Genomic DNA, 19,492 nt, shown 5'->3' on the forward strand with positions numbered 1-19,492 from the left:
TACAGCTATATATTATGTGTAGTTGTACAGAGTTAATGATAATCTTTTGAAAATACCCTAGGCTACAATGATAAAAGTCAATTAAAAATTATCTCTACCTACTGCCCTGTGGAATTTAATCGACTCTTACGTGTTATCTTGAGACCAACAAAATGAATAATTCTAAATGATTGTCCTCCATGAGGAGACAACTGATTTAAAACATTCATTTTTTTTTTTAGATTCCATTCTTTGTGACAAAAAGTGTTTTATTTTATTCTATATCAGTTCTACATGACCTATATTTAATGGCAAGAAATAGAGACTTGTTAAAATAACTGGTATATTCCCTTCTACTGAATTATAATTAATGAAGCATGTGAGTTGTTGCTGAGCACCTATAGATATAATTACCAAACTCCTTCCTTCCAGGCATTCAGAGAATCAAAGCACACCTTCGAAGTTATAGTAATGACTAAAATGTATTCAATATGAACAACAGTTTTATGCACAGCTGTGACTCTACCCTGTTCTAGAAGCACGATAAAATACCTTTCTGTAAAAAGCATATCAGTACTTTAGTAAGGGTGTAATTATCTTTCTGGCAGGGAAGTATTTGTGTGGACAAGGTAAGAATGTCACTGCTGCTTTGCACCCTGTGGCTCACTCAGGCTTCCAGAGACTAAGGCTTTTACTATTGACTCACAGAGCCACGAGCCCATCCCAGGCCTTACCATCAGACATCATCAGTGATCTTCCTGCCAGTTTTTTTTTTTTTTTTAAAGATTTATTTATTTATTTATTTGACAGAGAGAGATCACAAGTAGGCAGAGAGGCAGGCAGAGAGAGAGAGAGAGAGAGAGGGAAGCAGGCTCCCTGCTGAGCAGAGAGCCCGATGCGGGACTCCATCCCAGGACCCTGAGATCATGACCTGAGCCGAAGGCAGCGGCTCAACCCACTGAGCCACCCAGGTGCCCCCTTCCTGCCAGTTTTAACAGTACAACAATTTGCTGAAAAGTTGGAGCAATTTAGGTTAGTCACTTAAGATCATGCCTCTCAGCCCTGAAATCCTAGGTTCCCAAATGAAAGGTATGTCACTCCTTCCCATGTCATTAATTCACATTAATTCACTGCCCTTCTCCCACACATCCTGCATTGACTCTTCATCACTCCTCCACTTCATTCTATGTTGTGCCTGCTGGAAGCCTGCTTTCACTGTAAATAGACTTCCTACATTCTTACCTCTTCAGAGAACTCTCCTCTTGTATTCTTTCCCTGACAGAAATTGGACTCTCTCAAGGATAGATTCTTTTGTGGCTTTCTCTTCTGCCAATCCACCTATCATGGGACCAGAGGGATGGAGGACAGCATCCTCCCAAATCCACATTTCTCCTTTCCTATCAACCATACTTCTAGAAAAAGCTAATTTGGCCTTTGGCATTGTGCCATTCCTTGTTTCTTTCCTCTAACTCCTGTGTAATCTCTGAAATTACTGTCCCAGGGGCACATTCTGTCTCTTTATCTCTAATCTTGCCAACACCCAAGGAAATTCAAAACGGCTGTATTGATTCTTTGGTGATTTAGTCCATTCATTCTCAACCACATCAGTCTTGGTGATTTACACTCCACTTCAGCCAAATCTTCCATGACTACGCCCTGAATTTGTCACCAGCCATAAATGTTCTATACCAGGACTCTTAATCCCAGCCTACATTTTGTCAAAATTTTCTTCCTTCCATTTCCTTGTTGCCCTCAGTTATGCTGTATCTACGTTCCATATAATGATCCTTACACCCTTTCCGATTCTTCCATTTGACTCCACCATTCCTCCTACACTCTTCTCCTTTTCTCTCCAGATTTGACACCATGGATGAATATTTGAGCTAGTATCTCACTAGGAACTCCACTTCCTTGCCATGCTGATCTTTCCATGGTCCTAACCCAACAAAGCCTCAACTCTGCATGAGCACTACCATTTCCCTTCTTTTCAACAACCAGTTATTAGTTCTTACCCCAGTTTTTCTCTTGGTAAATTTCTTCAGCCCCCATTTCTTCCCTTTTGGTAGATAATTTTGCTTCCTATTCCATATAGAAAAATTACCCATTAGTTATTATTTAAGTTGTTGACTCTCCTCTTTATAATCCTAACTAGACTTACATTTACCCCTTCAGTCTTACTGGATAAGGTATCCTTCCTAGTGCTCAAACCCATTCTTCCATGGGTGCATTCTATCTTGTACCATCAATGTCTCCTTTCCTAACTCGTTCCTCCATTCAGCCTGCAGACATACAAAAATTGCTCCCTACCCCCTAAAATTCCAAATTTCAAGTGGTCATTGATGCTGCATCTCCTTATAGTCATTCCTTATTTTCTACCTCTCTCCTTATTTTAATTTCTAAGAGCAGTAGTCTGCTCTGCTTCTCCATGTTCCCATATCCTATTCACTTCTGTCTTTCTCTGTCTTCTACTCCTGACAATTTAATCCCACATTCCACCATGAGAGTTACCAACACAATTTACATTGCCAAACCCAGAGGAAACTGGTCAGTCCTTTTCTTGCTGGATATTGCTGCACACTTGGAACCACTAATGTTTCTCCCTCTTGAAAGTCTCTCATTTCTTCTTTGACTCCTGTGCCTATCTTCTGTTTGCTTCATTCTTATTATGTAACTATTCCTTAAAAAAAAAATACAAACAACCCAAACCAAATACTTCAAGATAACCTGATCTATTTTAATCTATCTGCTCCATTGCCCAAGCTAGACGATTTGGGGCTGTGCTTGATTTCTTCCTTCCCACATCCATCCAAGTGCAGAGACCAGGGGTTTTTGCCTATTAACTATTTTTTAAATACTCTCCTGATCACACTACTCTGGTCCTGACTCAATGCCTCACAACCTCTTACTTGGACTATTATTGTAGTCCCCTGTTGCCCTTCCACCCCACTTGTATCTGGCTCCCTTACTTCCATCATCCCAGTGTACAGCATCACACACATACATCCTAGCCCTGTACACATCAGACTTCCCACAACCTGGTCTTCCCTCAATATCTCCAGCATCTTTTGTTTCTACTCCCAGTTTGTACACTGATAAGACTCAAACACTTCAGTTCCCTGAGTAGGTAGCATACTGCTTCTTCCCTTTGCTTGTACTGTCCCCTCTGCCTGCAAGTCCTGAGGCTCATCCTGTGTTTAGGTGTCATTGCTCCTGCAGAAAGCTTTATCTCCCCCTGCATTCATACCCACTTTCTGGGCATTGTTAGACTGCTCTTCTTTCATCACACAGAGAAGATCTCTGTTTACACTGGCCACCTAGTGTTTTTTTATTTTAAATTTACTTTTATTTTTTATTTCTTTTCAGCATAATGGTATTCATTGTTTTTTGCCCCACACTCAGTGCTCCATGCAATATGTGCCCTCCCTAATACCCACCACCCGGTTTCCCCAACCTCCCAACCCCCACCCCTTCAAAACCCTCAGGTTGTTTTTCAGAGTCCATAGTCTCTCATGGTTCACCTCCCCTTCCAATTTCCCTCAACTCTCTTCTCCTCTCCATCTCCCCATGTCCTCCATGTTATTTGTTATGCTCCACAAATAAGTGAAGCTATATGATAATTGACTCTCTCTGCTTGACTTATTTCACTCAGCATAATCTCTTCCAGTCCCATCCATGTTGCTACAAAAGTTGCCTCCTCTCTGATGGAGGCATAATACTCCATAGTGTATATGGACCACATCTTCCTTCTCCATTCATCCGTTGAAGGGCATCTTGGTTCTTTCCACAGTTTGGCGACTGCTGGCCACCTAGTGTTAAGGGTGAAATGATAGGCCAGTGTGGTTCATCTCCCCTCCTTCATTACAGTAGTAAGCACAACAAAGGTGACTATAACTGTGTTACATTTGTGTCTGTTTTTGCAGTGTGAAAAACAGTGCCTGAAATGCTGTTGTAGGCACTCAGTAAATAACCTGAATATACCTCTCATTCAGCTCAATTTAGTACTCATGTATTAAGCAAGTGAAAAAGAATGCTTACTTGTACTGGATGTTGGCTTCCTGTAAGAACGCTAACAGGGCTTGGGAACCATTTTGGGGAATATGGACATCAGTAACTGCTCCTTTTGATACATAGGAGATACTGCTCGGCTGCCACAGGTCCACCTGTAGTGCAGGAACCAACCTATAATTCATATTCCGTGCAGGTGGGGAAAGATCTATGTCACAAGGTGAAACATGTCATCTTGTTTACATTCAGAAATACAAACACATTTTGGATTTAAACTCAATGCTTTTATCAACAGGGTAAAACTTTTACTTGATTTTGATTTAGGTCTCCAAATTATATCATATCCATAATAGAATTTGATCATAATTGACAAGTAACAGTTTAAAGACCAATATACATTAAAGCCACAAGGTAAAAATTAGATAAAGCAGTTTTAAGTAGACTTTGATATGCTTAAAAATTATTACACAAATACTTGAATAAGAGAGAGAAAGATATAAATTACCTTTTATTTTCCTATACAACAAACTGTGGTAGCTTGGCAACATTTGGTAACTTTAAATGGACTACTTTCCAGGTATTTTTTCCTTCCCCAATGCATACACTGTACTAGTCCCTACTCAAGCTTCCATGGTGATAGAAGCATCCCTTTCTCAGGTTGGACTTTTTAGCTAGGCTCGTCTCTCTGTCAGAGTTCTTAGAGCAACTCATGCTTCTTTCATTCCCTAGTTTCATCTCATCAGAATGTAAGCTCCATTTGGTCACCACCCCATTCCAAATGCCCAGAAGAGTGCCTTGTGTACATCAGCAACACACTGTTGCATATGTGGAGACCCCATGTAATATTTACTCTACGTTCACCCCATGTTCAGTGTTTTGCAGGAGCCAGCAGTGTGTTTGTCTTACTGCAGTGTTCCATCTTGTCTGGTGCTTCACATCCGGTAGCTAGTGTTCTGCATTCTTTGAAGGAATTACTGAACTCAGCGGGGAGGGAAGAGGGCCCTATCCTCCCTTATGGAGTAGCCTCAGGCTACAATTTTCGATTAGACCAAATTTGCCTTTACAGTCCTGTCTCTGTCTTCTCTGTATTTGGGACTCTCCTCTTCCTGCATTTCCAGCCTTCGTCTGTCACAGGGCCTTGATCTCTGATCTGATAAGGTTTAGTTACTTGATCCTCACTTAAATGTCAGTGTCTGCATTCTGGTAGGGAACCCTAGAAGACCAAAAATGCTTTGTGGCTCAAGGAAATAACACCTCTGGTGGTATAATTTAATCTTAAACAGGGTAGAGAGGCATTTGTTTTGGGGACAAAGAGTCTACCTTTTTTTTTTTTTTTTTTTTTTAAAGCAGCTGACTCCTCCTCAAAATTGCAAGGGCAAATCTGACTCAGCTCTCATACCAGTCCAGCAATCATAGAAAAACAGAAGTGTGGGCTGGAAGGGATGCTGAGAGGTCATTTGATCCATCTGTCAGCCCTTGGGCAAGGATACATGTAGGACTGAACAAACCTGTCCCCAGTAGATGTATCCAGACCACATCTTTTAAGACCCCAAAAGAGGAGGGCTGACAACATCCTAACATAACTCATAGCCACATTTAAGAAGACTAAACATCTTTCTTCCCATCCCTCACACTGCAGCACAGCTTCATTTTCTCTTGTTCCATTTTTCAATAGGGGATGTCTGGTTTCTTGCCTCCGTTAGATAAAGTACATTGGTGTCTTTCACTTTTCTCTACACATTAGGTTTTCTGATCCTTTAATCATCTTTGAGACCTGCCTCTAAATCCTTTACAGAGACAGTTTTTTTATATTAAGTTTTGCTGCCATCCCTTAATGCCAGTGAAGACGAGGAAATAGTGCTGTATTTGGAGGGTAGAGAGCCATAAGAACCTAAAATAATATGAATAGCCACTCTGGCAAATTCCTTTATGTGTCATTTTCTAGGGTGCATGCTAAAATAAGAATCCTCATCCTGCAGAAGAAAGTAGCTTCCCTGTAGGGAGTTCCGTGGAAATGACACGCCCCACAGCATGACCTGGAGAGGGCTTCCTAGGAAACAGGCCATCAGACAAAGCAGTTGGTCTATAGGAAACTAACAAAAGCAATTTGCAAAATCGGGAATTGTATTCTGTTGTGATATTAGGAAAGAAAGTTAAAATGAATTATCAGCTTTTCTCCAGTAAAATTTTGGGGAAAGGATACTTGGATACATAACATGGGTATTTCAATCTGGGTGGCAGGCACATGCCCATATCAAGATACAGGGGAGAGTAATACTCATGTGACATTTGTAAAGTGCCCCTACTTTATAGGTATTTCTGATCTTTTCAATAATGCCTTCAGGTAGGAGTTAATGGTAGAGACATTTAAAGAACGAGGGCACCTGGGTGGCTCAGTGAGTTAAGCAGCTGCCTTCAGCTCAGGTCATGGTCCCAGAGTCCTAGGATCAAGTCCTGCATTGGGCTGCCTGATGGGCAGGGAGTTTGCTTCTCCCTCTCCCACTCCCCTTTCTTGTGATCTCTCTCTCTCTCTCTCTCTCAGGCTCTCTTTATCACAAATAAATAAAATCTAAAAAAGAGAGAGCGAGAGAGAAGACTCAGATTCATAGAAGCAGAGTCAATTTTCCAAGGATGCAGAGCTCCAAAATGGTGACACTGGAAGTGCTTAGCTCCAGTGCCTGTATGGTAAGTGTGTTTAGGGTCTTCTGAGGAAATAGGCAATTTCCAAGTTCTTGACTTAGTGTTTGAGGAGGTTTGGTTTGCAGGTCTCCTACTCTAATCTTTCCTGTCAGGGGTTATTGACCCTATAAATTAATACGCAGGTATTTCAAAGTTGAGATCAGTTTACTCTGGGGCAGGTTACCATCATTTCCTTAGGGCCTGACCACATCCAGATAAAGTGATAAACTATCTTTGAATGGCAAAGCTCGTGAGGGTTTATGATGATGACAATGAAGGATTAGTTGTCTTGTCAGGATGGCCTCAGGTGGAAAGGAGGCTCCTTTCCAGAAACTTCTTGCCCTGAAACCTGGTGGTTGTTCCCATGTTTTCCTTTCCTCAAAGGATTGCTAGTCACATATGGTCAGATCTGTTTAAGAGGTGGAAGCAATTTAGGGGCACCAGGATGGCTCAATCAGTTAACCATCTTGAATCTTGATTTCAGCTCAGGTCTTGATCTCAGGGTTGTGAGTTCAAGCCCATGTTGGTCTCCACATTAACTGTGGAGCTTACTTAAAAAAAAAAAGTGGTGGGTGGGGAGAGAGAAAGAGAGAGGTGGAGGCAATTTAGTGTGTGATCAAGAGTATGAGTATGAACTTTGGAATCTGAAGGTCCTGAAATGGAATGTGAGCTTTGGTAGTATTGACTTCAGGGGAGCTTTTAACATTTCTGAGCCTCAAATTCCTCATCTATCTATAAAGATAATAAAAAAACCTACCTACAGTCTTTTCTGTAGGATGAGTAGGAAAAAATAGAAGTGAAACACACAGCAGAGAGTCTGGCATACAGTGAAATCTTAAAAAATATTAGCTATTTTTTTCTTTTTGAAAAGTATATCTAAAAAAAGCTAGAAGTAGTAAAGATAAAGTTTTATTTTGAGTGTTTCTGAGTAAAATGAACAAACATTAAAACCTATAGACAACTTTAAGGAGGAGGGGAAGCAATAAATAAACCAAGAATATGAGCAAGGCTGGAATGTTTCCTAACACAAGGGCAAACAGCTGGATTTGAAGTCATGATAATCTGCTGGTTAATTCCCTGGACTCTAGAGTTTGACTTCCTGTAATTATATTGAAGCTCTCTACAATTAGCATCTGTGTAATGTAGGATGAGTTCCTTCATCTCTTTGGGCCTCACTTTCTTCATCTGTAAAATGAAGATGATAATTGCACTTCTTGGTTGTTACTGTTATGGGATAATAGAGAATATAGTAAATATAATCATTAAGAGCATAAATTTTGAAACTCAAGACAGGATGCGTCTGGATCCCAGTTCTGCTGCTGTGTGACTCTGGGTAACTTACTTCAGCTCTCTCTGCTTGTCTTCTCATTTATAAAATGAAGCTATAAATACCATATATTTTATAGATTTCTTAGGCTTAAACTAATCAATACTTATAAAATGCTTTATTTTATTATTTTTTTTAGATTTTATTTATTTATTTGAAAGGGAGGGAGAGCTCACAAGCAGTGGTGGGGGGTGGGGTGGGTTGAGGCAGAAGCAGGCTCCCTCTCATCAGGGGGTGCGTTGCAGGACTCCCAGGACTGTGGGGTCATGATCTGAGCCAAACTGACTGAACCACCCAGGCACCCCTATAAAATGCTTTAAATAGCACCTGGTGAACAGGAGTCATTTGTTATATGGTAAATGATTCAAAATTCAAAAATAATTTATTTGCAATGAAAAACTGTCATATTTTAGTCTGGCACTAATTTCATGGCTCTTCTGGTCCTTGTGCTGTGTTTATTTATTGGCTTGGTCCAGGCTTCATGATCCACCTGTCTTTTAGGCCCATGGCTGATTACATACCTGGCACAGGTATTTGTGGAGGTGCAGTCAGTGTCCCCCAACAGTTTCAGAGTAAGTCTTTCATGTGGGTATGGGAAGACATCTGGTGTTTCTTCAGCTTGGGAACAGATGGTCTGCCTCCCAGGCACTTAAAGTAACGCAGAAGCACAAGAGAGGAGAGTCTTACTCTATATTTACTCTACTTTTTGTTGGTTTGGAAAAGTATTGAGCACTTATGTGTCACATAATAGGTTTCTAAGTATGAAACCTCCATATCAAGTTTGTAGTCAACTAGGGTTTAATTTACATAATCATATTAATTACATATTAACACCCATAAAATCTTAATGCACAGGAAAGTATCTTCTCTTATTTACCCTTGAGATTGTGTTTTTGTTCTGAATCCATTTAACCTTGTGTCTTCTTTTAGGATTTTTGTCTCTGACCTCTTGAGAAGATTTTCTGACACCCAAGGTCAAGTACTGTTGTTACCTGCTTTCATGGAACTTTTAATTACATCTTATTCTTATAGATAATTATATTAGTTTCTAGGGCTGCTATAATAAATTTCAACATCTCAGATGGGTTAAAACAGCAGAGATATAGTCTCACACAGTTCCGGAGGCCAGAAGTCCAAGATCTAGGTATTGACAGGCAATACTCTCTCCGAAGCATCCAGGGGAGGTCCTTCCTTGCATCTTCCAGCTTCTGGTGGTTCCAGGCATTCCTTGGCTTGTGGCCATATCTCCCCAGTATCCATTTCCATCTTTACATGGTCTTCTCATATGTGTCTGTATCTTCTCTTCCATAACTTCTAAGGATACTTGTCTTTGGATTCAGGAGATATCTGGGTAATTCTGGATGTTCTTATCTGAGATCCTTAAGTGCGTTTAAAAATTTTTTTTTCAAATTAGGCCATGTTCACAATTTCTAGGGGTTAGGGAATAGGCATACATTTTGGGGATCTATGATTCACCCTATTGCAATTGTCATATCAATATCCATTTTCCTATTAGCTTCATGAGAACAGAAACTGTAAAATTCTCCCCTTCTGCCCATACCTCTAGTGCTTAAAACCATGCATGCCACAGAAGGCACTAAATATTCTGTAGATGGAATAAATGAAATAACCCATTTTTATCTTTCATTTTTTCAGATATGTGCTCTCTCTAAAACTGCTCCATAGTATTTCTGGACTCTAATTCTAGTTCCTCTTACCAAAAAATTGATAAGGTAGTCCACTTCAATTTTGTCCACTCATCCCACTTCTTGACTCACGAGTGTTTAGTTTTTTTTAAAGATTTTATTTACTTATTTGAGAGAGAGAGAGAGAGAGAGAGATCATGAGGAGCAGAGGGAGAAGCAGATTCCTTGCTAAGCAGGGAGACCAATGCAGGACTCAATCCCAGGACTTTGAGATTATGACCTGAGGTAAAGGCAGACTTTTAACCGACTGAGCAACCTAGGTACTCCCAACTCACAGGTCTTTAAATTTTTAATTTTCATTAAGTTTAATCTTAGAATATGCTGTTTCTTAGGTCACAGTACTACATACTTTTCTGATGACCAGAGTGGCCATTTTAGCAACATAGTTAAAGAAATGCTTATATTTTATGGTTATTATTGTCTTTGTTCTACCTCTTATGACTTATTAACATTTCAGATATTAGGGGAATGCTGGAAAGAAACTTAGCCAGAGAATATTGTCCCTTACAAACCAAAGGCACTTGGTAGGTTGTTAAAATTCTGGGACTCATTTTACCTAGCTTCATCCTCTCTCTTTTACAAAATGCTAGGTTATTACTTCCCTAAAGCACAGACTCAATAAGTAGAACAAAGTCTATTCTTTTTAGAAACCTTTCTTCACCTCTGTTTTCCTTCCATTCCAACCCAATGATTTCTGTACTTTTCTAGTTTACTCAAATTTGTGGATGGCTTCTTCCCCTTCCCTATTCTACATTAGCCCTATGTTAGCTTTATTTCTCAGAAGTGATGAAATGTACATCAGTCCAATAAGATACGAAATAAGCATGCTGAAAAAAGATTTAATTGATTTGCTTGTTTCAAGAAGGGGTAATCCCAGAAAGATGGTGTTAAAGAACTAAGGGGATTTGGGCTTGTGTTAGGTGATTTTGGATGGGATTAAGGAACTGAGATTTTTCTTTGGTTGAATATTATCAGAATGAGGGGAAATTCATCACTGGATATCCTGATAATTTTATCTAGAAGGTGAAAGAAACAATTGGGGCTATAAGTGATAAAGAAGCAATAGTCATACCAGAAAAAAAAAAAAAAAAGGCGGGGGAGGGAGGTTTTGTCATTTTTCTGGACAATTTTTTGGACAATTTTTTTTTTTTTTGGTCTTTGTTTAGATATGGTCAGAGTGGTCTTGTTTTTTTCTTATTTCATGAAGAACACAAAATGGTCTTGACTGGAGAACATCAAGGTCTAACAGGAGAACATCAAGCTTTCGTTGTTACTGCCAGGCTGGGCCTGGCTGCCAGAGCTGCTTTTCCTCATCTCAGGATGACCACTGTTTTACTGAGGTCATGTGATAACTAATGGAATGACAAATGAGGGGTGGGTTCTCCCTGCAATATCTAGCCAGAATGGCTTGAAGGTAATTTGAGTGATAGGGGTGTTGGGGTTATGGAATGACCTTCACAAGGAAGTAGCCTTGTGATGGTCTATCCAGGAGAAATTAGGAACTCAACGACACTGATCCTGGTACCCTGCATCTTTGTAGTACCGCACTTTCTCATGTAAAAGTACCAACTTTCTCATGTAAAAGAGTTGATACTACTTAATTCGTGCCCTGTAAGTGAACATTTGAAAACTTATAAGTACTAAAGAAAGATTCCTTAGAAGAATGAAACTGGACCATTCTCTTTTACCATACATGAAGATAAACTCTAAATGGATGAAAGACCTCAATGTGAGACAAGAATCCATTAAGATCCTAGAGGAGAACATGGGCAGCAACCTCTTCAAAATTGGCCACAGCAATTTCTTTTAAGACACATCTCCAGAGGCAAGGGAAACAAAAGCAAAAATGAACTTTTGGGACTTCATCAAGATAAAAAGCTCTACATAGCAAAGGAAAGAGTCAACAAAACAAACAGGCAACCCACAGAATGGAAGACGTTTGCAAGTGACACTAGAGAAAAAGGGCTAACATCCAAGATCTATAAAGAACTTCCCAACTCAACACCCAAAAGACAGATATCACGTCAAAAAATGGGCAGAAGACATGAACAGACACTTCTCCAAAGACATACCGATGGCTAACAGACACATGAAAAAATGTTCATCATCATTAGGCATCTCACCAGGAGATTCAAATCAAAACCACACTGAGATACACCACATTACACCAGTTAGAATGGCCAAAATCAACAAGACAGTAAACAAAATGTATTAGAGAGGATGTGGAGAAAGGGGAACCCTATTACACTGCTGGTGGGAATGCAAGTTGGTATAGCCACTATGGAAAACAATGTGGAGATTCCTTAAGAAATTAAAAATAGAGGTTCCCTATAACCCTGTAATTGCACTACTGGGTATTTACCCCAAAGACACTGATGTAGTGAAAAGAAGGACCATCTCTACTTCAATGTTTATAGCAGGAATGGCCACAGTCGCCAAACTGTGGAAAGAACCAAGATGTCCTTCAATGGATGAATGGATAAAGAAGATATGCTCCATATATACAATGGAGTATTATGTCTCCATAAGAAAGGATGAATACCCAACTTCTGTATCAACATGGATGGGACTGGAGGAGATTATGCTGAGTGAAATAAGTCAAGCAGAGAGAGTCAATTATCATATGGTTTCACTTACTTGTAGAGCATAAGGAATAACACAGAGGACATTGGGAGATGGAGCAGAGAAGTGAGTTGGGGGATATTGGAGGAGGAGACAAACCATAAGAGTCTATGGACTCTGAGAAACAAACTGAGGGTTTTAGAGGGGAGGGGAGTGGGGGGTTGGGTGAGCCTGGTAGTGGGTATTATGGAGGGCATGTATTGCATGGAGCTCTGGGTGTGCTGCATAAACAATGAATGTTGGAGCACTGAAAAGAAATAAAATAAAATAAAATGGAACAAAACAAAACAAAACAAACAAAAACCGCAAAAATTGACAAGGCAAGAAATAAAAGTGTTGGAGAGGTTGTGAAGCAATGGGAACCCTCTTACACTGCTGGTGGGAATGCAACTTGGTAAAGCCACTTTGGAAAACAGAGTGAAGGTTCCTCAGAAAATTAAAAATAGCGCTACAATCAATGCACAGAAATCAGTTGCTTTTCTATATACTAACAATGTAGATGTAGAAAGAGAAATTAGAGAATTGATTCCATTTACAATAGCACCAAAAACCATAAGATACCCAAGAATAAAACTACCAAAGAGGTAAAAGATCTATATTCTAGAAACTACAGAATACTTATGAAATTGAGGAAGAGACAAAAAGATGGAAAAATGTTCCATGCTTCATGGATTGGAAGAATAAACATTGTTAAAATGTCTATACTGCCTAGAGCAATCTACACTTTCATTGTCATCCATATTAAAATACCATTGGCATTTTTCAAAGATCTGGAACAAACAATCCTAAATTTTGTATGGAACCAGAAAAGACTCTGAGTCACCAAGGGAATGTTGAAAAAGAAAAACAAAGCTAGGGGCATCACGTTGCCTGACTTCATGCTATATTACAAAGCTGTGATCACCAAAACAGCATGGTATTGGCAGAAAAACAGACACATAGATCAATGGAACAGAACAGAAAACCCAGAAATGGACCCTCAACTATGTGCTCAACTTATCTTTGACAAATCAGGAAAGACTTATGTATCGAGATAAAACTGATGGTTACTGGAGGGGAGGTGGGTAGGGGGATAGGTTAAATAGGGGATGGGTATTAAGAACATTTGTTGTCATGAGCAGTGGGTATTGTATGTGAGTGAAGAATCCTACATTCTATACCTGAAACTAATATTGCACTGTATGTTACCTAGAATTTAAATAAGAACTTGAAAAAGAAAAAAAAAAAAGAAAAGAAAATGTGACATTAAAACGTACTATGTTGAGGGGAGAAAATTTAGTTTTTGAATGCTTTCAAATTAACTTGCTATCAACTTAAAATAGAATGTTACATATTAGGCTGTTATGTGTGAGCCTCATGACAACCACAAAACAAAAACCTATAGTAGAAACACAAAAGATAAGGATTTAAGCATAACATTTAAGAAAGTCATTAAACCACAAAGGAAGAGAGCAAGAGAAGAAGAAACAAGAGGAACCAAACATCCCAAAAAACAGTTAACAAAAAAGGCAATAAGTACACACCAATTAGTAAAATTGCTTAAATGTAAATGGACTAAATTCTATAATCAAAAAACCTAGAGTGGCTAAAAGGATAAAACAAGGAGACCTATCTATATACTGCATAAAAGAAACCCACTTTAAATGTAATGAAACACAAAGTCTGAAAGTGAAAGAATGGAATAAGATGTTCCACACAAATGTAAACCAAAGGAGAGCTGATAAACTTGCACCAGACAAAATAAAATTTAAAACAAAGACTGTAATAAAAGACAAATAAAAGACATTGCATAATGATAAGGAGGTCAGTTTAACAAAGGATGTAACATTTGTAAATATTTTTGGACCCAGATTTAAAACATCTAAATATATACATCAAATATTAACAGACCTAAAGGGAGAAATTGACAGCAATACAATAATAATGGGGGACTTTAATACCACATTTACATCAATGGATAGATCACCCAGACAGAAAACTGTAAGGAAACATTGGCTATAAATGACACATTAGGCCAGAATAAATATATCATATATATAACATATGCTATGTCATTTTTATATGTTTATTTAAAACATTCTCCAGGAGATATGTTAAGTCACTAAAAACTGTAAATTTAAGAAGATTGCAATTATATCAAGCATTTTTTCCTGATCACATATTATGAACCTAGAAAGCAACTGAAAAAAGAGAACTGGAAAAATTACAAATATGTAGAGATTAAGAAACCTGGTACCAAACAACCAATGCGTCAATAAAGAAATCAAACGAGAAAAAAAAATCTATCTTGAGATATGAAAATGGAAACACAATTTACCAAAATTGTGGAATGCTGTAGAAGTAGTTCTAAGAAAGAAGTGCATAGCAATACTTTAAGAACCTCTTTAAGAACCAAGAAACATCTCAATCTAACTTTATACCTAGAGGCACTAGAAAAAAGAACAAACAAAGCCTAAAGTTAGAAGGGAAGGAAATAACAAAGATTAGAGTGGAAATAGAGGATAAAAGGAAAATAGAAAAAAAATCAATGAAGCTAAGACTGGTCCTTGAAAAGACAAAACTGACAAAACTTTAGTTAGACTCACCAGGAATAAAAAAATGAAGGTTCAAATAAGGTCAGGAATGAGAAAGGAAAGATTATAACACATACCATAGAAATACAAAAGATCATGAGACTACTACAAATAATTACACACCAAAAACCTAGAAGAAATATATAAAATTCTAGAAACAGTCTATATGTTATTGAATCATGAAGAAAAATAAAATACAAATTGACTTATAACTAGTAGTGATATTGAATCATTTATCAAAAACCTTCCAACAAACCAAAGTCCAGGACCAGACAGCTTCACTGATGAATCCTAAGAAACATTTAAAGAAGATTTACTGCATATCTTTCTCCAGAAATTCCAAAAATCTGAAGAGTAGGGAGCACTTCATAACTCACTTTAATTAATTACCAAGATAACAAAATGAGATAAAGACATTGTAAAAAAAAGCACCAGTAAATATTTCTGATATATATAAACGCCAAATTTCTCAACAAAATATTAGCAAACTGAATTCAACAATACATTTAAAAAATGACACACCACAATCAAGTGGTATTTATTTCAGGGATGCAAAGATGGTTGAACATCTCCAAATCAATCAATGTAATCAATTACATTAATAAAGAATAAAAACAATATGATCATATCAATAGATGCAGGGAAACATTTGATAAGAACTCTCAAGAACATAGGTATAGAGGGAACATACCTCAATATAATAAAGGCCACAAATGACAAACCCACAGCTAAAATGATAGTCAATGAAAAAGGCTAAAAGATTTTCCTGTAAGATCAGGAAAACCCAGTTTTATTTAACCCAGTATTGGAAGTTCTAACCAATTAGACAAGAAAGAGAAATAAATGGCATCCACATTGCAAAGGAAGAAGCAAAGCTATCATTATTTGCAGAAGACATGATTTTATATATGGAAAACCCTAAAGACTTAAAAAAAAACCTGTTGGAACTAATAAACTCAGGAAAGTTACATAATACAAAATAAACACACAAAAAACTTGTGTTTCTATACAGTAACATCAAACTACCAGAAAGAGAATTTAAGAGAAAATTTTATTGTCAATTGCAAACAATTGAAACAACATTATGAAAACCTAGATGCCAACAAATTGGACAGCTTAGAAGAAATGGAAAAATTCTTGGAAACATATAACTCACCAAAACTAAAGCAGGAAGAAAGAGAAAATTTGAACAGACCAATTACCAACAATGCAATTGAATCAGTAATAATAATAATAATAATAATAATAATAATAATAAAACAACTACCCAAACCAAAGTCCAGGACTAGTTAGCTTCACAGGTGAATTCTATCAAAATTTTAAAGAAAAGTCAATACCTATCTTCTCAAACTATTCCAAAAAATACAAGAGGAAGGCAAACTTCAAATTCATTCTGTGAGGGTGCTATCACTCTGATACCAAAACTGGGATAAAGATATAAAAAAAGGAAACTACAGGCCACTATCTCTCAAGAATACAGATACAAAAACTTTCAACAAAATATTAGCAAACCAAGTCCAACAATACATTAAAAAAATTATTCATTACAATAAAGTGGAATTTGTTCCTGGCATGCAAGTGTGGTTCAATATTCACAAAACAATCGACAATATGCATCACATCATAAAATCATATGATCATCTCAGTAGATGCAGACAAGTATTTGACAAAGTATGACATCCACTCAAGATAAAAAACCCTTTGCAAAGTATGTCTATAAAGACCTTATATGAAAAACTCACAGTCAACATCATACTCAATGGTAAAAAGCAGAGCTTTTCCCTTAGGTTAGGAATAAGACAAGGATGTCCATTCTGGCCACTTCATTCAACACAATACTGGAAGTCCTAGGGACAACATAAAGAAACAAAAGGCATCCAAATTGGTAAGGAAGAAGCAAAACTCTCACTATTTGCAGATGACATGATTTATATATAGAAACCCTTAAAGACTCCACCAAAAAAACTCTAGAACTGATAAATGAATGAGGTAAAGTTGTAGGATACAAAATCAACATACAGAAATCTGTTGCATTCCTATACACTAATAATGAAGCAGAAAATGAAATTAAGAAAACAATCCCATTTATATCACACCAAAAACAATAAAATATCTAGGAATAAACTTAACCAAGGAGGTGGAAGACCTGTACTCTGAAAACTATAAAACATTGATGAAATAAATTCAAGATGATGCAAAGAAATGGAAAGACACTTCATGCTTATAGGTTAGAAGAACAAATATTGTCTATACAACCCAAAGCCATCTATAATTTAACACAATTGCTATCAAAATACAAACAGTATTTTTCACAGAACTAGAACAAACAATCCCAAAATTTGTATGGAACCACAAGGACCTTGAATAACCAAAACACTCTTGAAAAAGAAAAACAAAACTGGAAGTAATACAATTCCAGACTTAAGGTTATATTAACAAAGAAGTAACAATTAAAATAGTATAGCACTGGCATAAAAATAGACACATGGATCAATGGAATAGAACAGAAAACCCAGAAATAAACATACAATTAGATGGTCAATTAATCTTTGACAGAGGAGGAATGAATACACAATGGGAAAAAGACTGTCTTTCCAACAAATCGTGCTGGGAAAACTAGACAACCACATGCAAATGAAACTGGACTACTTTCTTTCACCATACACAAAAATAAACTCAAACTGCACTGAAAACCTAATGTGAGACCTGAAATAATAAAAACCCTCGAAGAGAACATAGGCAGTAATCTCTCTGACATTGGTTATAGCAACATTTTCTAGATATGTCTCTTGAGGCAAGGGAAACAAAAATGAAAATAAATTATTGGGACTACATTGAAATAAAAAGCACACAGCAAGGAAAACAATTAACAAAACAAAAACAAACTGCTAAACAGGAGAAGATATATGCAAATGACATATCTGATAAAAGGTTAGTATCCAAAATCTATAAAGAACTGATACAACTCAATACCCAAAAGAAAAATAATCCAATTACAATATGGGCAGATGACCTGAATAGACATTTCTCCAAAGGAAACTTCCAGATAGCCAACAGACACAGGAAAAGATGAATATCACTTGTCACAGAGATGCAAATCAAAACTACAGTGAGACATCATCCTCATACCTGTCAGAATGGCTAAAATCACAAATACAAGAAACAAATGTTGGTGAGGATGTGGAGAAAAAGGAACATTTGTTCAAAGTTGCTAGGAATGCAAACTTGCGCAGCCACTGAGGAAAACAGGATGGAACTTCATCAAAAAGTTAAAAATGGATCTACCCTATGATCCAGTAATCACACTACCAGGTATTGAACCTCCCCTTCTCCCCCCAAAATACAAAAACGTTAATTCAAAGGGATACATGCACTCCTATGTTTATTTCAGGATTATTTATAGTAGCCAAACTATGGAAGCAACCCAACTGCCCATTGATAGATGAATGGGTAAAGAAGATGTGATGTATCAATACAATGGAATATTACAGAGCCCCCCAAAAGAATAAAATCTTGCCATTTGCAACACCAAGGACAGAGCTAGAGAGTATAAACCTCAGCAAATCAGTCAGTCAGAGAAAGATAAATGTGATTCACTCATATGTGGGATTTAAGAAACAAAATAAATGAGCAAAGGAAAAAGAAGACAGACTAAGAAATAGACTCTTTACTGTAGAGAACAAACTGATGGTTACTAGGTGAGGGTGAGGTGGGAGTTTGGGGGAAATAGGGGATGGGGATTAAATAGAAAGATAAAAGAAAGAAATACCTAGAATAAATTTAACCAAGGAAGTGAAATACTTCTACACTGAAAACCATAATACAGTGATAAAAAAAAAATGGAAGAAGACACAAATAAATGGCAAGATAACCCATGCTCATGGATTGGGGGTACTGCTATTTTAAAATGTTCATACTACCCAAAGATCTGTAGATCCAATGTACTCCCAATCAAAATCCAAATGGTATTTTCCACAGAAATAGAAAAAAAAAATCCTAAAATTTGTATGGAACCACAAAACACCCTGAATAGCCAAAGCGGTCTTGAGAAAGAAGAACAAAGCTGGAAGCATCATACTCCCTGAATTCAATCTATATTACAAAGTTATGATAATCAAAGTAGTATGGTATTGGCATAAAAGCAGACACACAGATCAAATGGGATAGAAAGAAAGTCCAGAAATAAACTATGCATATATGGTCAATTAATTTATGATGAAGGAGGCAAGAGTAGACAATAGGGAAAGGACAGTCTTTTTAATAAATGGTTTTGGGAAAGCCAGAGAGCCAGAGGCAAGAAAAAAAACTGGATTATTGTCTTATGGCATATAAAATGGATTAAATTCTAGGATAAAATACAGATGGTAAACACTGATATTGGTCTTGATAATGTTATTTTGGCTCTGATTCCAAGATATTCCAAAAGCAACAAAAACAAAAATAAACAAATGAACTACATAAAACTAAAAAGCCTCTGCATAGTAAAGGAAACCATCAACAAAACAAAGAGGTAATCTACTAGGTGGAAGAAACTATTTACAGAAAATATATCCAATAAGGGGTTAATATGCAAAATATACTGAGGACTCATACATACTCAG

At 37.3% G+C, this 19,492-nt stretch overlaps 1 protein-coding gene across 1 annotated transcript in view; it reads right to left on the minus strand.

The window, feature by feature from the left end:
• The window catches only part of CPA6 (carboxypeptidase A6), a 357,356-nt gene that overhangs the window by 81,944 nt on the left and 255,920 nt on the right, over positions 1 to 19,492 (minus strand). The window contains exon 3 of the mRNA XM_032315817.1: positions 4,015 to 4,139. Within this exon, the coding sequence (XP_032171708.1) occupies positions 4,015 to 4,139 (125 nt within the window). The remainder of the gene's footprint in view (positions 1 to 4,014; positions 4,140 to 19,492) is intronic.

This window comes from Mustela erminea, chromosome 16 (genome assembly GCF_009829155.1).
Source record: "Mustela erminea isolate mMusErm1 chromosome 16, mMusErm1.Pri, whole genome shotgun sequence".
Lineage (NCBI taxonomy): Eukaryota > Metazoa > Chordata > Mammalia > Carnivora > Mustelidae > Mustela > Mustela erminea.